This window comes from Acomys russatus, chromosome 15 (genome assembly GCF_903995435.1).
Source record: "Acomys russatus chromosome 15, mAcoRus1.1, whole genome shotgun sequence".
NCBI classification, from domain to species: Eukaryota; Metazoa; Chordata; class Mammalia; order Rodentia; family Muridae; genus Acomys; species Acomys russatus.
In genome coordinates, this window is record NC_067151.1 from 44,763,113 (window position 1) to 44,778,537 (window position 15,425).

Sequence of the window (15,425 nt, forward strand, 5' to 3'; positions counted from 1 at the left end):
GCTCACAACCATCTATAATGAGATCTGGTGCCCTCTTTTGGCACACAGGCACAAATGCAAGCAGAATACTATATACATAATAAATAAATCTTTAAGAATTGCAAAAAAAAATTGTGTTGCAATTATGTGAATTACTTTTTAAACTTTTTTTTTTTTTTTTTGCTCTGTTTTGTTTTTTGAGACAGGGTTTCTCTGTGTAGCCTTGGCTGTCCTGGACTCACTTTGTAGACCAGGCTGGCCTCGAACTCACAGAGATCTGCCTGCCTTTGTTTCCCTGAGTGCTGGGATTAAAGGCATGCACCACCATGCCCAACATGAATTATTTTTTAAAGGGAAAGAGATTGTAGCTAATTATTCAATCTTGTGGCACCATGCCAAGAGGCCAGGCAGAAGTTTGAAGAATGAAGAAGTCACAAACCAGAAGTTCAGTTCTACTTCCTGTAGTCTCAGCTTAGTTCCGTAAATAGTCATTATTATTATTATTATTATTATTATTATTATTATTAGAGATAGGGTTTCTCTTTGTACCCTTGGCTATCCTGGACTGACTTTGTAGACCAGGCTGGCCTCGAACTCACAGAGATGCGACTGCCTCTGCCTCCCAGGTGCTGAGATTAAAGGTGTGCACCACCATGCCCGGCTCCATAAATAGTCGTAAGGGAGGCCAGAACTGTGAATCTGTTCTGATGGAAAGCGCGCTGGAGAAAATGCAGCAGACACCAGCAGGAGCAGAATAGCTAAACCAATCTTTATCTATCTGCCTTCCTTACTTATCTATCATCTAGCTTTATAGATTGCTATTAAATACATTGCAATTAAGTAAACTCCTCTTTGGGGGTAGTAATAAAAACAGCACAGTGGCATACAGATGCCGAGGGAACAGGTGCTGGGGGAAGGTCTTGTGCACCGTCGTTTATTCAGATGCTGATCTCTGTGCCCCAACATATGGTTGCAATCTGGAAGTGAGCGTTGTTATCTTTATGAAGAATCTCCTGTGTCAATGTTGGGTAAAAATTGTTCTCCGTCATCTCTGATTGGTTAATAAAGAAGCTGGGCAGCCTATAGCTGGGCAGAAAGGACATAAGGCAGGACTTCCAAGGCCAGTTGGGGGGGGGGGAGGAGCTCAGATAGGCACCAGAGAGAAATAAGGAGAGAAGAAGAGAGAGGAAGGTTAAGGAGAGAGGAGAAAGTTTCCAGGAGCCATGAGGACAGACAGAGATAGCCAAAGAGAGATGAAGATGGCAAAGTAACAAGGAGCACGTGGCTGGGAAGCAGCCAGGTTAGAATAGATCGATGTCAGCTGTGGTGCCTTAAAGCTTATTAATAAATCTAATAGGTCTCTGTGTCATTATTTGGGAACTAGAATGGGTATCTAAAAAAAAAAACCACCTTTTTGTTTTGTTTGAGACAGGGTTTCTCTGTGTAACCCTCACTGTCCTGGACTCACTTTGTAGACCAGGCTGGACTCAAACTCACAGAGACCTCCCTGCCTCTGCCTCCCTAGTGCTGAGATCAAACATGTGTGCCACCACGCGTGGCTTAGAAAAAAGCCTTTAACTTATTCTACATATGGGTCTTTTGGTAGCTATGATGTTGATGCTAGCAGAAACAAAGTAGGGAAGGGAAGCCCGTGTAGATGTGGAGTTAAGCATTCATTCCTGCTAGTGGTCTCTTGCACAATGAAAGGTGCCTTATAAAACAAGATTGGTGGTGTGGCTACCTGTTAGGACCGCAGAGCTATGATGTCACCGTGTGTAAAAGTTGGCTACCTGCTGAAAATTTAGGTCCTCAACCATGGTAGGGTTGGTCTTTGTGAGAGGAAATCTTGTGTGGAGATCATAGATGCACCATCTCTGCAAGCAGCTGCTGAGGCTTCGCTTATTAGACAATTGGTGACAGACACAGCAGCTTGAGGAAAGGGGATGACTGCCTGCCTGCTACAGAATCTGTCTCTTGTCATGTGGCTATTAAAAGCCTCCCCTCTCCTGTTCGGTGAATCACTTGGCCTTGCAGTAAGATCCAAATCAGCAGTGGAAGTTGAAAAGGATAAAAAGTTGGGCTGGGGGTAGTTGGCTTATTGAGCAAGAGCACTTGCTACCCAAACATGCAGACTTGAGTTCAAATCCCTAACACCCATATGAAATATAGTCGCGTGTGCCTATGATCTCTGTGCTGAGAAGGAGAGTGAGGGCAATCACTGAGCCTTGCTGCCTCAAGCTTCAAGGTCCATGAGAGACTTTCTCTTAACAGAGTAAGGTGGAAAGTGAGAGCAAGACACCTAATATTATCTGGGTCCCCATGGACTCATGCACACACACGTGTACACACAGAGCACACACACACACACACACACACACACGTTTAGTTCTCTAGTCATTAGCATGGAGCTATACTAAACTGGAACCCCTCTTGGAAGTAGGAGGGAGCCTCGTAAGAATGGTAGCCAAGGAAACAAGGCTTAGTAAGCACAGAAAGTCACAACACTCATGAGGCTCCTTCCTAAAGCCATGCAAGTAGCAGCCAACACCTAAGAAGAGAGGCTTGTCTGTGGAGCTGCCTGCAAGGTGGTCAGGGAACCCCCCGGATGCAGGTTTCCTCAGCAGTCATCCGCATTAGTGTGCACTTGGTGATGGCATCAGCCACACCCCTGTAAAGAACCCCGTAAGTCTGTACACTCACCAAGCTGGACTTGGGTGGCATTGTTTCCTTGGTCTGTCTGTCATTGGTGCCCTACCTGAAGTGAAGAAATGGTCACTCATATTTTCCCCAGGAAAAGTCATTCACGCCACAGTAGTTTAAACATAATTTCAGTCAGCTTCTAACCACCCAGATCTTTTATCCTGATATTAACTTTTCTGGTGAAACTAGTTGAAGCACTGGCCCAAAGCACCGCAAGTTCTAAATGAGAAGGGTCACACACTTCAGGGACTCGGAATACATTCTTCTGACCACAGTTGACGCACACTCCACGGGCAATGAGAGAGTTGGCTGGCCAATGTGGGCAGAGCCGGGTCCCAGATTCCACTGCCCTGCACCAGCCCACTGCTGTCTGACCTTTACACTTCAGGAAGCAACTGGCTTGATCTGATCTACTGTAATTTGCAGATCTGGTTAGACTACATGAAAACCTTTCAGACAAATAAGCTGATAAGAAAGATTTAAAAAGACTGAAGAGGGCCAGGGCGTTGTTGCTTTCCTTTTCTTTTTCAAGTCCTTGTAACTTACCCCTACTACTCCTTCCTCAGAAATGATGTCTCTATGTGCACATAATCTCCTTCTGGAAGGCAATCCCATTTATTTATTTATTTCCTTTTTTTTTTTTTTCAAGATAGGGTTTCTCTGTGTAGCCTTGGTTATCCTGGACTCACTTTGTAGACCAGGCTGGCCTCGAACTCACAGCAATCCACCTGTCTCTGCCTCCCGGGTGGGTGCTGGGATTAAAGGTGTGTGCCACCACGCCAGGCTAATATCAAAACAAAAAAGAAAAACAAACAAACAAACAAACCTAAAACCTCAGTCATAGACCTAGGGAAGGGGAATAGGGGGAAAATGGGAGGGGGGAGGAATGGGAGGATACAAGTGATGGGATAACAACTGAGCTGTAATCTGAATAAACTAAATAAAAATTTAAAACAACAAACAAACAAACACACACACACAAAAACATTTCTTAATAGCCTCATTTTCCACATCAGAGGTGAATGGTGCAGAGAAGAGCTAACACTTTCATTTTTTATTTTTTATTTTTTACAAAATGCAATGTGTACGTGTGTGTGAGAGAGAGAGAGAGAGAGAGAGAGAGAGAGAGAGAGAGAGAGAGAGAGAGAGAGAGAGAGAGAGAGAGAGCTCATGTGCTGTGGAGCATTCGTGGAATTCAGAGAATAATTTTCAGGAGTCAGTTTTATCCTTCCATGAAGTCTCCAATCCAGGCCCTCTCAGGTGGCAGGAAGCCCCTTTCCCTACTGAGCCATCCTACTGGCCCTTAACATTTTCACTTACTTGGCCTGATTGGCCTGGACTCTGCACTTCAATGTGCACAACTGACTGTGCAAATGCCTATGTGAACAAGAAATCTGAGGGCCAATGAGATGGCTCAGGGGAGCAAAAGTGCTTCCTGTGCAAGCCTGACAACCGGAGCTCGTGCCATCACATCCCTCACAGAAGGGAGAGAAATTAAAAATAAAGTGAAACTGAAAGAGGACCAGAAAAAAGAAAATACCATTTTTCAAAGAAGCAGAAACGCTGCCCTCTAACTTTTTCTCATTGGGGTAAGTGGCACAGTCATTACCCTGGCATTATGTCACATTTTTTTTTTTTTTATTCTAAACCATAAAGGTTTCAGAATGGATCATCTCCATAGCGGTCAACTTTTCCCAGCAGCCAGCAGTTCATTGTCATCGGGGATGCCGCTCTGGCTGTAGCAGGAACTCTGCACTGGCCTATATGAGATGTACAGAGGCAGAGTTCCACACACCTTAGTCAAGTTTTCTGTGACAAACGTGGTTCCACAGGTTTTTCCTGGTAAAGATTGTGTATGTAGCCTTCTGGTTACAGTACTCATTTCATCAGTCAGTAACAAGTAGACCCCAACTGAAAATTTGGAAAAAGATATAAAATATCGAATTATTTATTGTAATAAGCCAAAACAATAAGTGCATATGGCTCTGGAGAAATGACTCTTGATTTCTTGTAATAGGATAAATGTCAGACATTCCAGAAGAGCATAAAAAAGACTGTCTTCCTGTACACATGTTGAGCTCAGTCAGGACAACTTGGTAGCTGTCATATGGAACACTGATACCCTGTATCCAGGAACTTGGTCCCAGCATGGCTCAAGGAAATTCTCCTCAGTATAGCATTGCTTAATCACTCAATTCAATTAGCATTTAATGAGCAAAGCACAATGCAAAGTATATTCATATGAGACCTCTTAAGTGCAGGAGAAGATAATTCTAACTCCATTTTCCTTAAGTGAAGGACAGTAGTACTGTTGAAGGATTATTAATATTTAATGTTGATTTATAATTTTAGTATAATCTGAAGTTACTCTTTAACCAGCTAAATAACCACACACAGAGATTAGGATCTATTTAATTAGCCCAATATACAAACTAAGCAATAATTACTTCATCCTAAACCTCCAAGCTAGTATAGCTTTCTCCCAATTAGATTTCCACATTATACTTGCTTTGTACTCATTGCCTAGGTCATTTCTTCTGGTGTTTCCCCTGGCCTACCCATGTGCACCCCTCATGTCCTTCCTGCTCTTTCTCCGCCTCCCCCAATGGAACAGGATGTCCCACCTTATTCTCTGTTATTGTTCTGTTATTGGCTAGTTGGCTTTTTTTTAAATGTCTTTGGATTACAACTCAATTGTTATCCCCTCACTTATATCCTCCCATTCCTCCCTCCCTCCCACTTTCCCCCTATTCTCCTCCCCTACGTCTATGACCGAAGGGGACCTCCTCCCCCACTATATGGTCATAGGCTATCAAGTCTCATCTTGGTGGCCTGCTTATTCTTTCTTTGAGTGCCTCCCCACCCAGAGGAGGTGGTCAAATATGGGGCACCAGAGTTCATGTCAGAGTCAGTCCCTGCTCTCTACATAACTGTGGAGAATGTCCTGAGCATTGGCTAGATCAGAGTAGGGGTTCAGTGTTACTACTTGTATTGTCTTTGGTTAGTGTAATAGTTTGAGCAGACACCCCTGGGCCCCGATCCACCTGTCATGATGTTCTTCTTGTAGGTTTCTAGGACCCTCAGGGTTCTTCTATTTCCCCATCTCCTATATTTGTCTTACCTAGAGTCCCAGTGGGATGGCCTCACATCTATCTCAATCTCCTGGTAAGTGAAGACTTTCATGGGACATGCCTTTTGGGCTAGTGCCCAATTATAATTGAGTATATACCATGTGAGTCTTTCTGCTTCTGGGTTAACTCACTCATTATGATCATTTCTAATTCCATCCATTTGTCCACGAATTTCAGGAATTCCTTGTTTTTAATAGCTGAGTAGTATTCCATAGTGTAAATGTACCACAGTTTCTTTATCCATTCTTCAACTGAGGGACATTTAGGCTGTTTCCAGGTTCTGGCTATTACGAATAAGGCTGCTATGAACATGGTTGAGCATATGTCCTTGTGTGGTGGAGCATTTTCTTGGTATATTTCAGGAGTGGAATAGCTGGGTCTTGAGGAAGCCCTATTCCCAGTTTTCTGAGACAGCACCAGATAGATTTCCAAAGTGGTTGTACAAGTTTGTATTCACACCAGCAATGCAGGAGTGTTCCTCTTTCTCCACATCCTTGCCAGCATGTGGTGTCGCTTGAATTTTTGATCTTAGTCATTCTGATGGGTGTAAGATGGAATCTCAGAGTTGTTTTGATTTGCATTTCTCTGATGACTAAAGACATTGAGCATTTCTTTAAGTGTTTCTCAGACATTTGATATTCCTCTGTTGAGAATTCTCTGTTTAGTTCTAAGCTCCATTTCTCAATTGGGTTATTTGGTTTGGTGATGTTTAATTTCTTGAGTTCTTTATATATTTTGGATATTAGACCTTTGTCAGATGTAGGGTTAGTGAAGATCTTTTGGCTTTTATTGACAATACAGAGGACAAATGATAGCATGTTTACACAAACGAGACAGGAGATACTTAGAATAAACATCACAATGCCATGTCTGGATTGCAACCAGATAGTGGGGTAGAGAAATCAGCATTTGAATGAACAAGGGTAAACTGAGTCCACAAGAACACATGCCAACACGATACACAAAAGTCTCACAGAACAGCAGGATGGTGGTCAAGCCTCATAGGAGCTGGAAAACAGTTGATGTCTTTTTTGTTGCTCTTTTTTGAAACTGTCTCACTCTGTAGCCAAGGCTGAATTCAATAAGTAACTCAAGCTGGCCTGGAACACATATGGTAGAAGGAAGGAGAGAACTAGCTCCCCAAACCTATCCTCTGACCTCCAAATATGCACTGTGACACACACACATACACACACACACACACTCAGAGTCACACACATACATACACACACACTCAGACTCACACACACACATACATACACACACTCAGACACACACTCAGACTCACACACACACTCAGACTCACACACACACATACAGACACACACTCAGACTCACACACACACATACACACACACACTCAGACTCACACATACATACACACTCAGACTCACACACACATACACACACTCAGACTCACACACACACATACATACACACACACACTCAGACTCACACACACATATACACACCCAGACTCACACACACACATACATACACATACATGTGAGAGGCCGCACTCACATTCGCCATTACAAGATGGCGCTGACATCCTGTGTCCCAAACTGGTAAACAAGTAATCTGTGCATGTGCGAAGGAACTTTCCACTTGTTGTGCTCTGCCTCTTCCGTGGCGTCATATCGCCTGATGAGTAACAGCCAATCAGGGACTGACACATCCTAAGCGGAGAACAGTTTCCTATATAAGGGATGGGTTTCTGCTGTTTGGGGTCTCCATTTTACTTGTCGTAAGCTTATGCTCTCCCTCTTAAGACGCATTAAAGCTTTACTGCAGAAGGATCCTGTGTGTGCAGCGTCGTTCTTGCTGGCGAGACGGTAACGCGAGTCACACATACACACTCAGACTCACACACACATATACACACCCAGACTCACACACACACATACACACACTCAGACTCACACACACACATACATACACACACACACTCAGACTCACACACACATATACACACCCAGACTCACACACACACATACACACACTCAGACTCACACACACACATACATACACACACACACTCAGACTCACACACACATATACACACCCAGACTCACACACACACATACATACACATACACACTCAGACTCACACATACACATACATACATATATACACACACTCAGACTCACACACACATACACACACACTCAAACTCACACACATACATACATACACACACACACTCAGACTCATACATACATACACACTCAGACTCACACACACACACACACATACACACACACATACACACACACTCAAACTCATACACACATACATACATACACACACACTCAGATTCACACACACATACATACATACACACACACACACTCAGACTCACACACACACATACATACACAGAGAGAGAGAGAATGTAAAAGATAGAGAGTGTAAAAAAAAAATTTAAATAGCAAGTTAAAAACAGAACTAGAAAATCTGTTACTCTCAAATCCAGAATTTCAAACAAAAAGCTGAGACAGCAAATTGCTCTGTTTACTCTTTCAGGCCTCAATGCTGTGTCTCTTATATTTGATTATGCAAATAAGAAAATGTTTGCATTAGTTTCCCTCACTAATTATTGGTTTCTAGTTCACAAAGTAGAAAATCATTTGTGAGTACAAATAGGGAAAGTAAAGCCTGTGCAGAAAGCTGGGGCCTGACGTGACAGAAATTCTTTCAAATAAAAAGGGTTTTAGCGTGATTGAAGGGAGCCTTCTGCAACATTGACTACTTCAAATTGCAAGTAAAGTAATTTGAGACCCCCACATCCTCTGGCTTCGGACTACCTGGTCCCCAGTTGGACTAGTTGTGTAGGTTTAGGAGGTCTTGTGGGAGGAAGTATGAGGGCGGAGGCAGCGTTACAGTTTCCAAAGAATTATGCCGTTTTGAGTTGGCTCTCAGATTCCCGCCTGTGATTTGCAGTTGAGCTCTCAGCTACACCAGTCGCCTGCAGCTACATCTTAGCTCCGCCATCGTGGGCGGTCATCCTCCTGGAACCTTACGCGAAATAAACCTCTTTTCTAGAAGTCATCTTGATCTTGGCGTTTTCTTTATCTCGGCAGTAGAAGAGCAGCTAAGACAATGCCTATGCTCTTTGCACGTGGCCCGCCCACTGGAGTCTGTCCAGCTGGCTCCCCAGCTCCCTGGAGGTGAGTGAGTGAGCGCCATAATAGAAACCAACCCATTGATTCCTGCGTGAACAGTTGCCTGGAGCTTAATTAAGCGCTGCTTCTTAGAAACAACTAGTCATGCCACACGGGAAATGGAACAGCCCACTTCATCTTAGCAATTAATTTTCACGTAAACTAAATATGTAACTATAGACAATTGAATTTACATACTTAGACAGTTTAGATTAGTCAAGCTCTCTGGGATGCTCTCTTTATCTTCTGTACACAAAATTTCTTTTCAGCACATGTTATGTAAGTATATTCTTAAGAAAACTGAAACAATACAGAGACGTGTATATACAGTATGTCGTTTCAACGTAAAGTAGTATTGCTTACTTAGGGCTTTTGTCCATGTGCCCTGCATGGTTGCACAACATAATTTTGGTCAGTGTAAGTACAAATTTAATCTTTTGGGAGGGCCTTCTGGAAAGCTAGTTCTTCCCTCACAAAAAGACACACACATCAGGCCCACATCATTTTCTTTTTATGATTTCTTCCTTCCTTCTTTTTTCCTCTCTCTTTTTTTTTTTAATGCTTAGATTTTGGAGAGAATTCCTGAAGGCAACCTTGTGAGTCCAGGTAAGGAAAACACCGAGAAGGAGAACAAAGCTAGCAAGGACCCAGAGTTCCAGGCCCCACCCCCGACCCCCGGACAGCTTTCCTTTGGATTTGACATGGGAGCAAAAGTATTTCCTTTAGTGTTCCATTTCTAGTCATTTATAAATTAATGTTCTGACTCCCATTCTATCCCCATTCAGAATACTTTTTAGTCATTTGAGACTATATCATTTAGTTATATGTAGCAATGGCTGTCCTAGGTAGCCTAGGTTGACCAGCCTAGCCTTGAACTCACAGAAGGCCTCTTGCCTCTGCATCTCTAGTGCTGAGATTAAAGGTAAGTGCCATCATGCACTGGATAGTAGGCCTCTCCCTCAACATAATTTGTTAGTTGCTGATAAATCAGCAGGGAATGGGAGAGCCATGTAAGCAACTTCCCCATCCATAGGTGACTGTTCGGCGAACCTAACTTGTGTGGCCCCAGTGCCACTAGGCAGAGCTGTTACTGAGTTCAGGATGGCCATGGCTGAGTGAGATCTAGAAGATGATACCTCATAGTCCTTCTCCCTACTTTCTGGCTCTTGCATCTTTCTCCCTTTAAAAACCCCAAACGAAACCAAACCAGAGTCTCACTACGTAGCTCTGGCTAGCCTGGAAGTTGCTATGTAGACTAGGCTGGCCTTAAACCCACAGAGAGCTGCCTGCCTCTGCCTCTCAAGTACTAGGACTAAAGGTGAGCATCACTGTGCCTGGTTCTTTCTACTCCCTCTTTCTCACTGTTTTCTAACCCTCACAGGGTGATATGAGTCTTATTTAGGGCTGAGCTCTCAACCATCTTTCATCTTAGGTTTAAATAGAGACAATGCTCACCACTTGCCCTTTTATTATGGCCCTTTCAATGCTGAGACTTAAAATCTTGATTTTTTTTTTATTGACTATGTTTCATGATCAAGAATGTTCTTACAAAGAGTTCTTAGGTATTTCCATTAGTCTAAAATAGCTGCCATCACACCCATATACACACTCATATACAGGCACACACACACAACCAAGAAAGACTGGATAGTCTTTAAACAGAAATGTATTTTCTCATAGTTCTGGAGATCAGAGTCCAAGATCAAGGTGCCATCAAGGTTAGATTTCTGGAGAGAGCTCTCTTCCTTGTTTGCAAATGACCATTGCGTTGCATGCTTTCAATGCCTGTGCAGAAAGCAAGCTGCCGTATCTCATGCCCGAGTGTGAGCCTGTGTGTGGCACATATGTGTATGGTCTATGTATACATGTGTGTGCCCCTGTGTATGTAGAAGCCAGAGGATGTTATGCGTTCTAACTCATCATTCTTTCACTTAGACATTTGAGACAGGGTTTCACCACTAGGCTGGGGGCCAGGACACCTCAGCAATTATAACTTTTTAAAATCTATATGTGTGCATATCACATGATACACATGTTGAGGTTAGAAGCAACTTCAGGTGTCAGTTCTTGCTTTCCATCTTGCTTGAGGCAGGGTCTCTTTTGTTAGTTGGCCCACAGTCTTCCAAGGAATTGTCTGCCCCCCCCCCCCATCTCTTGCTTCATCACTGAATTGCTAAGATTACAGACATGAGCTGTACATCAGGCTTTACATAGTTTATGGGGATGTGGACATACCTTCTCATTTGGTCAGCAAGTGTTCTAACCACTAAGCAATCTCTACAGCCATTTATTTATTTATTTATTTATTTATTTATTTATTTATACTGCATTTTCTATTTTGACCTTGAGATTTTCTTTGGGATATCAGCTATTCTTATGTTGGCTTATCTTCCTCTGTTACTTGTTTTATCGGGTTCTTTGACGTGACTTTAATCTATCTGCCTTTCTTTTCTATGTTCATCATGACACCCACAAGTCTTTCTGTCCTCCAAACTAAGAGATGGTGGTTGTTGTCTTTCTGGTATAAATTTCTCATATCTTTCTTCCTAGTAGAATTCCATTTTGGATTTAATGGCAATGAATATAGCTTATAAACCTGACTTGGTTAAGCTAGAGGGTGACATATGACACAGCCCATAAAAGGGGAAGAAAAATCTGTAATATGAGATGTTTAAGGAAGCACTCTTTAAAAAACAAAAACAAAGACATTCAATGAAGTTGGTGCATTCCTTTTGTCTCCTTTCCATCTTATTATTCTTCCCTGGAATACAGAAGCAAGGCAGGAAGAGGTGCAGCTGGTTTGGTAGTCTGAAGTGTTCACGAAGATGAAAAGGATACTTTAGTAATGTTAGAGCAGAAAGTTATTTACTTGTTAATTGTTTATTTGAAGAATCAAGAGAGGCCCTGCCTGCCTGCCTGATGCCACACTCTCTGGGATGCTGGCAATGGACTCCCCTCTGAAACTATAGGCAAGCCCCCAACAAACACTTTCTTTATAAGGCTTGTCTTGGTCTTGGTGTCTTTTCACAGCAATAGAACAGTAATTAAGCCAGTCCTGAATGTGGAATGTCCCCCACAGGCTCACAAATGTGAAGACTAGGTTCCCAGCAGGTGGCGCTGTTTGGGAGGTGCTGCAGCTTGCTGGAGGAAAAGAGTCATGGAGGGTAGGGTAGGAGGCTGTGTACCTCAGCTTTTTATTCGCCCTCTGCTTTCTGACCTCAGATGCAATGTGAGCAGCCAGCCTCTCGCCCTGCTGCCCAGCCTTCTCCACAATGACGTCATCCATGCTCTTGAACCTTGGACCAGAATAACCCTTCCCTTCCTTAAATTGCTTCTTGTTAGTGTTTTTGCTGGAAAATCCAGAAATGAACCAATACAGTGTAAACATTGTATTGATATGCATACAATCGGAGATAATTTCAACTACTCCGTATCATCCCTTTTATTTTGAAGGATGAAAAAAATGTGGACTAACTTGATGATTTTTATATTATTTGGGGTTTAGGCTGACAATAACCCAGTATTTGTGACTTGTTGTCCTGTCAGCTTTTATTACTGTGACAAAGCACATGGTATAAAAACAAAAGAAAGAGAATTACTTTGACTCAGAGATTCAGTTCATAGTGACCCTGGGCCTGTGGGAAGGCAGTAAGTATACTGAGGTAAAGGAGTATGCAAGAGCAAAGCTCAGCTCACTGATGCCAAGAGGTAGAGTGGTAAAGAAATTGGGGACAAGATATACCCTTCAAGGCATACACCTTGGGGAATCTAATTTCTCCAACTAGACCCCACCTCCTAGGTTTTTTTTTTTTTTTTAGAATAACAAAAATATTTTACTAAAACATAAGATTTACAGAAGTTTCCAGACAAGCCATACAAAATGGTCACAAGCTTTTTTTTCTTCTTCTTTGTCTTTGGGGGTGGGGTGGGGTGGGGATTGAAGGGCAGACATCTACACTCGACAGCAAAGTCACAATGTTATTAGTGAGGGCTGTGATGTTTATTTAATGTCCCCATTTTGGTCCAGACAGTCAAGCTTGTCCATCAGAAGCGTCTAAAGTTAGACTTGGCTAGAGAACATATTCTTAAAAAACTGGTTAGCTGCATTTAACCACTGCAATTAGACGGGGAAGGGGAAAGGCAGCCATAAAATTAAACTACTTTCCCTGTAAGAAATAAAATAAAGACACCCATACCTCTGGCAGCTAACCCTGAACTACCTTCATTCACAGTGCTTTGTACTAAACCATGATGGGGAGACGATCAGAGCAGAGAGTCTCTGCTCTCCAGCATCTCACAACGACCCGGTCATACCCCAAGCCTCTGCTCATGCTTTACAACAGTGAATCAGGACAAGACATAGGTTTGCTAATGTGCATGTAATCACCAAAGATGAAGATGCCTGGGACTTTATTCTGTAATGTTTCTAAGACTGTGTCCACTAAATGCAAACAAAAACAAACAAAAGAAAAACAAAAGGAAGAAGTCTTGGCAGAACAGGAGAAGTGATGTACACTTGATCCATTTAAATATTATTCATGGCATATAGCCTAGTCCATGCTCTCGCTGTTTCTATGGCTTGGGCTTCGTTGGTCTTCCACTGCTCGGCTACATCGTTTGCTAATGGATCATCTGGGTTAGGAGCACTTAACAAAGCCTGGATTGATAGCAGAACTGTGCGGATCTGCAGTGCTGGGGACCACTTATCTTTCAAAATATCTACACATATTCTTCCCAACTTGTCTACATTAGGATGATAAATTTTGGTCATGAAATGTACTTTAGGTGCTGCCATTGGGTATTCTTCTGGAAGGAATAGTTCAAGTTTAAAAGTCCCTCCCTCAAAGGAGGAATCCTGGGGGCCAGCAATGACCACATGAAAATAATGTGCGTTGCTCTCATCTGGTTCTGCTTTAATGCAAGGAACTGGTTCTGCCAGCAAACGCTGGGTTTCCTTGATGATCCTGCGGGGCAGCCCGGCCATCTTGTCAGATCCCAAGTTCGGCCTCTGCTCTTGTCTCCGGCTCTGCTCGCCTCCACGTCCTAGTTTTTAATTACTTCTTAAGAACATCATTAGAGGATGAGTGCATAATTCGATAAGCCTCAATTAGCCAAAGGCCCTCATGGTCCAATCACTTCCCCAAATGCAAACCTCTGAACATTAAGAGCCAAGTCATCAACACAGGAATTTTGAAGGCAAATTTCATATCTAAACTGTTTGTGCTTTTGAAAGGGACAGGAAGGAAACATTTTTTTTTTCTTCTATAGTGTATCAGAATGATTCAAAAAGAGCAAAACCATATCACCGAAACTCTGTAAATACTGTCACTTGGTGATAATTACAAAATCTGTGTGCAGAACCGTAGGAAGAGGACAGAGGTGGTGGTTGGCTACATTTCCCATGAGCAACAAGAACTGGAGTTTTATTTTGCCTTTCTGGATTTCAAATATTTAATGATGAGATACTTTAAAAAAAAAAAAATGTGTCCTCTCCTGTTTTATAAAGAGTCTAGAAGTTCGGATTCTGGAATTAAAAATGATACTTACGTTGCCTTGCTACGCTGTGTGTGTGTGAGTCAAGATAGGATAGTGGATAAAGCGAGTAAATCAAGGAAAGAAGAAAATGGTTCAACTGAAGCAACAGGACTCCAGTATTGGCTAGAGACTAAGAATTAGTCTGCATCTTTTGTTGCTTAATTGAACTAGTGTTTCCTGGTGGCTTTATTCAGCTGTTAATTAAGTACCAGGGCAGCTATAGTGATCAATTTCTTCAAAGCCCCAGGGCACTAATTTAATTATTGTTTCAATTTGCTGTACTAAGCTCACTAATAGGCAATACCATGAAAAAATACTACACATATCTCCTTTATAGTATTCTTTCATGATGCACGCCTCCTTCGTATATTTTCGCTATGAATGTCTCCATCACAATATGTTTTCACTACACATGGTTCCTTCATGATATGTTTTGTCTTCTGTATCATTAAATGGAAAAAGCAATTCTATTTTAGTTTCTCATTTATTTTGATTCGTTCTACCAGATGTTTTATGTGTACTACAGCCGACTATTTAATTTGTAATATGGAAAAGCCTATACTAGAAATTTGTGTTTTGTTATATTGTGGTCTTAATTTCCTCCAAAATGTTAGTATAAAAATTGAATGCATTTTATTTTCCAATTCATATAGAACATCCCAAGAATACAATTGAGCTCATAAAATTTAACTATCATTTTTGTTGTTTGTTTTGGTTTGGTTTTTGAGACAGGGTTTGTCTGTATAACTGTCCTGGTTGTCCTGGATTTACTTTGTTGACCAGGCTGGCCTTGAACTCAGAGATCTGTCTGCATCTGCCTCCTGAGTGCTGGGATTAAGGGTGCGTGCCACCATGCCCAGCTTTAACTAGTTTTGTTTTGTTTTTGTTGTTGTTGTTGTTTTGTTTTGTTTTTCG

The 15,425-nt window shown here is 42.2% G+C and overlaps 1 protein-coding gene across 1 annotated transcript; it reads right to left on the reverse strand.

Moving 5' to 3' along the window:
- Positions 1–13,496: 13,496 nt before the first annotated feature.
- LOC127199315 (ubiquitin-conjugating enzyme E2 N-like) lies at positions 13,497–14,006 on the reverse strand. The gene has a single exon (XM_051157299.1). The coding sequence runs from the start codon at positions 13,957–13,959 to the stop codon at positions 13,501–13,503; it is 459 nt and encodes a 152-aa protein (XP_051013256.1). The 5' UTR covers positions 13,960–14,006; the 3' UTR covers positions 13,497–13,500.
- Positions 14,007–15,425: the final 1,419 nt, after the last annotated feature.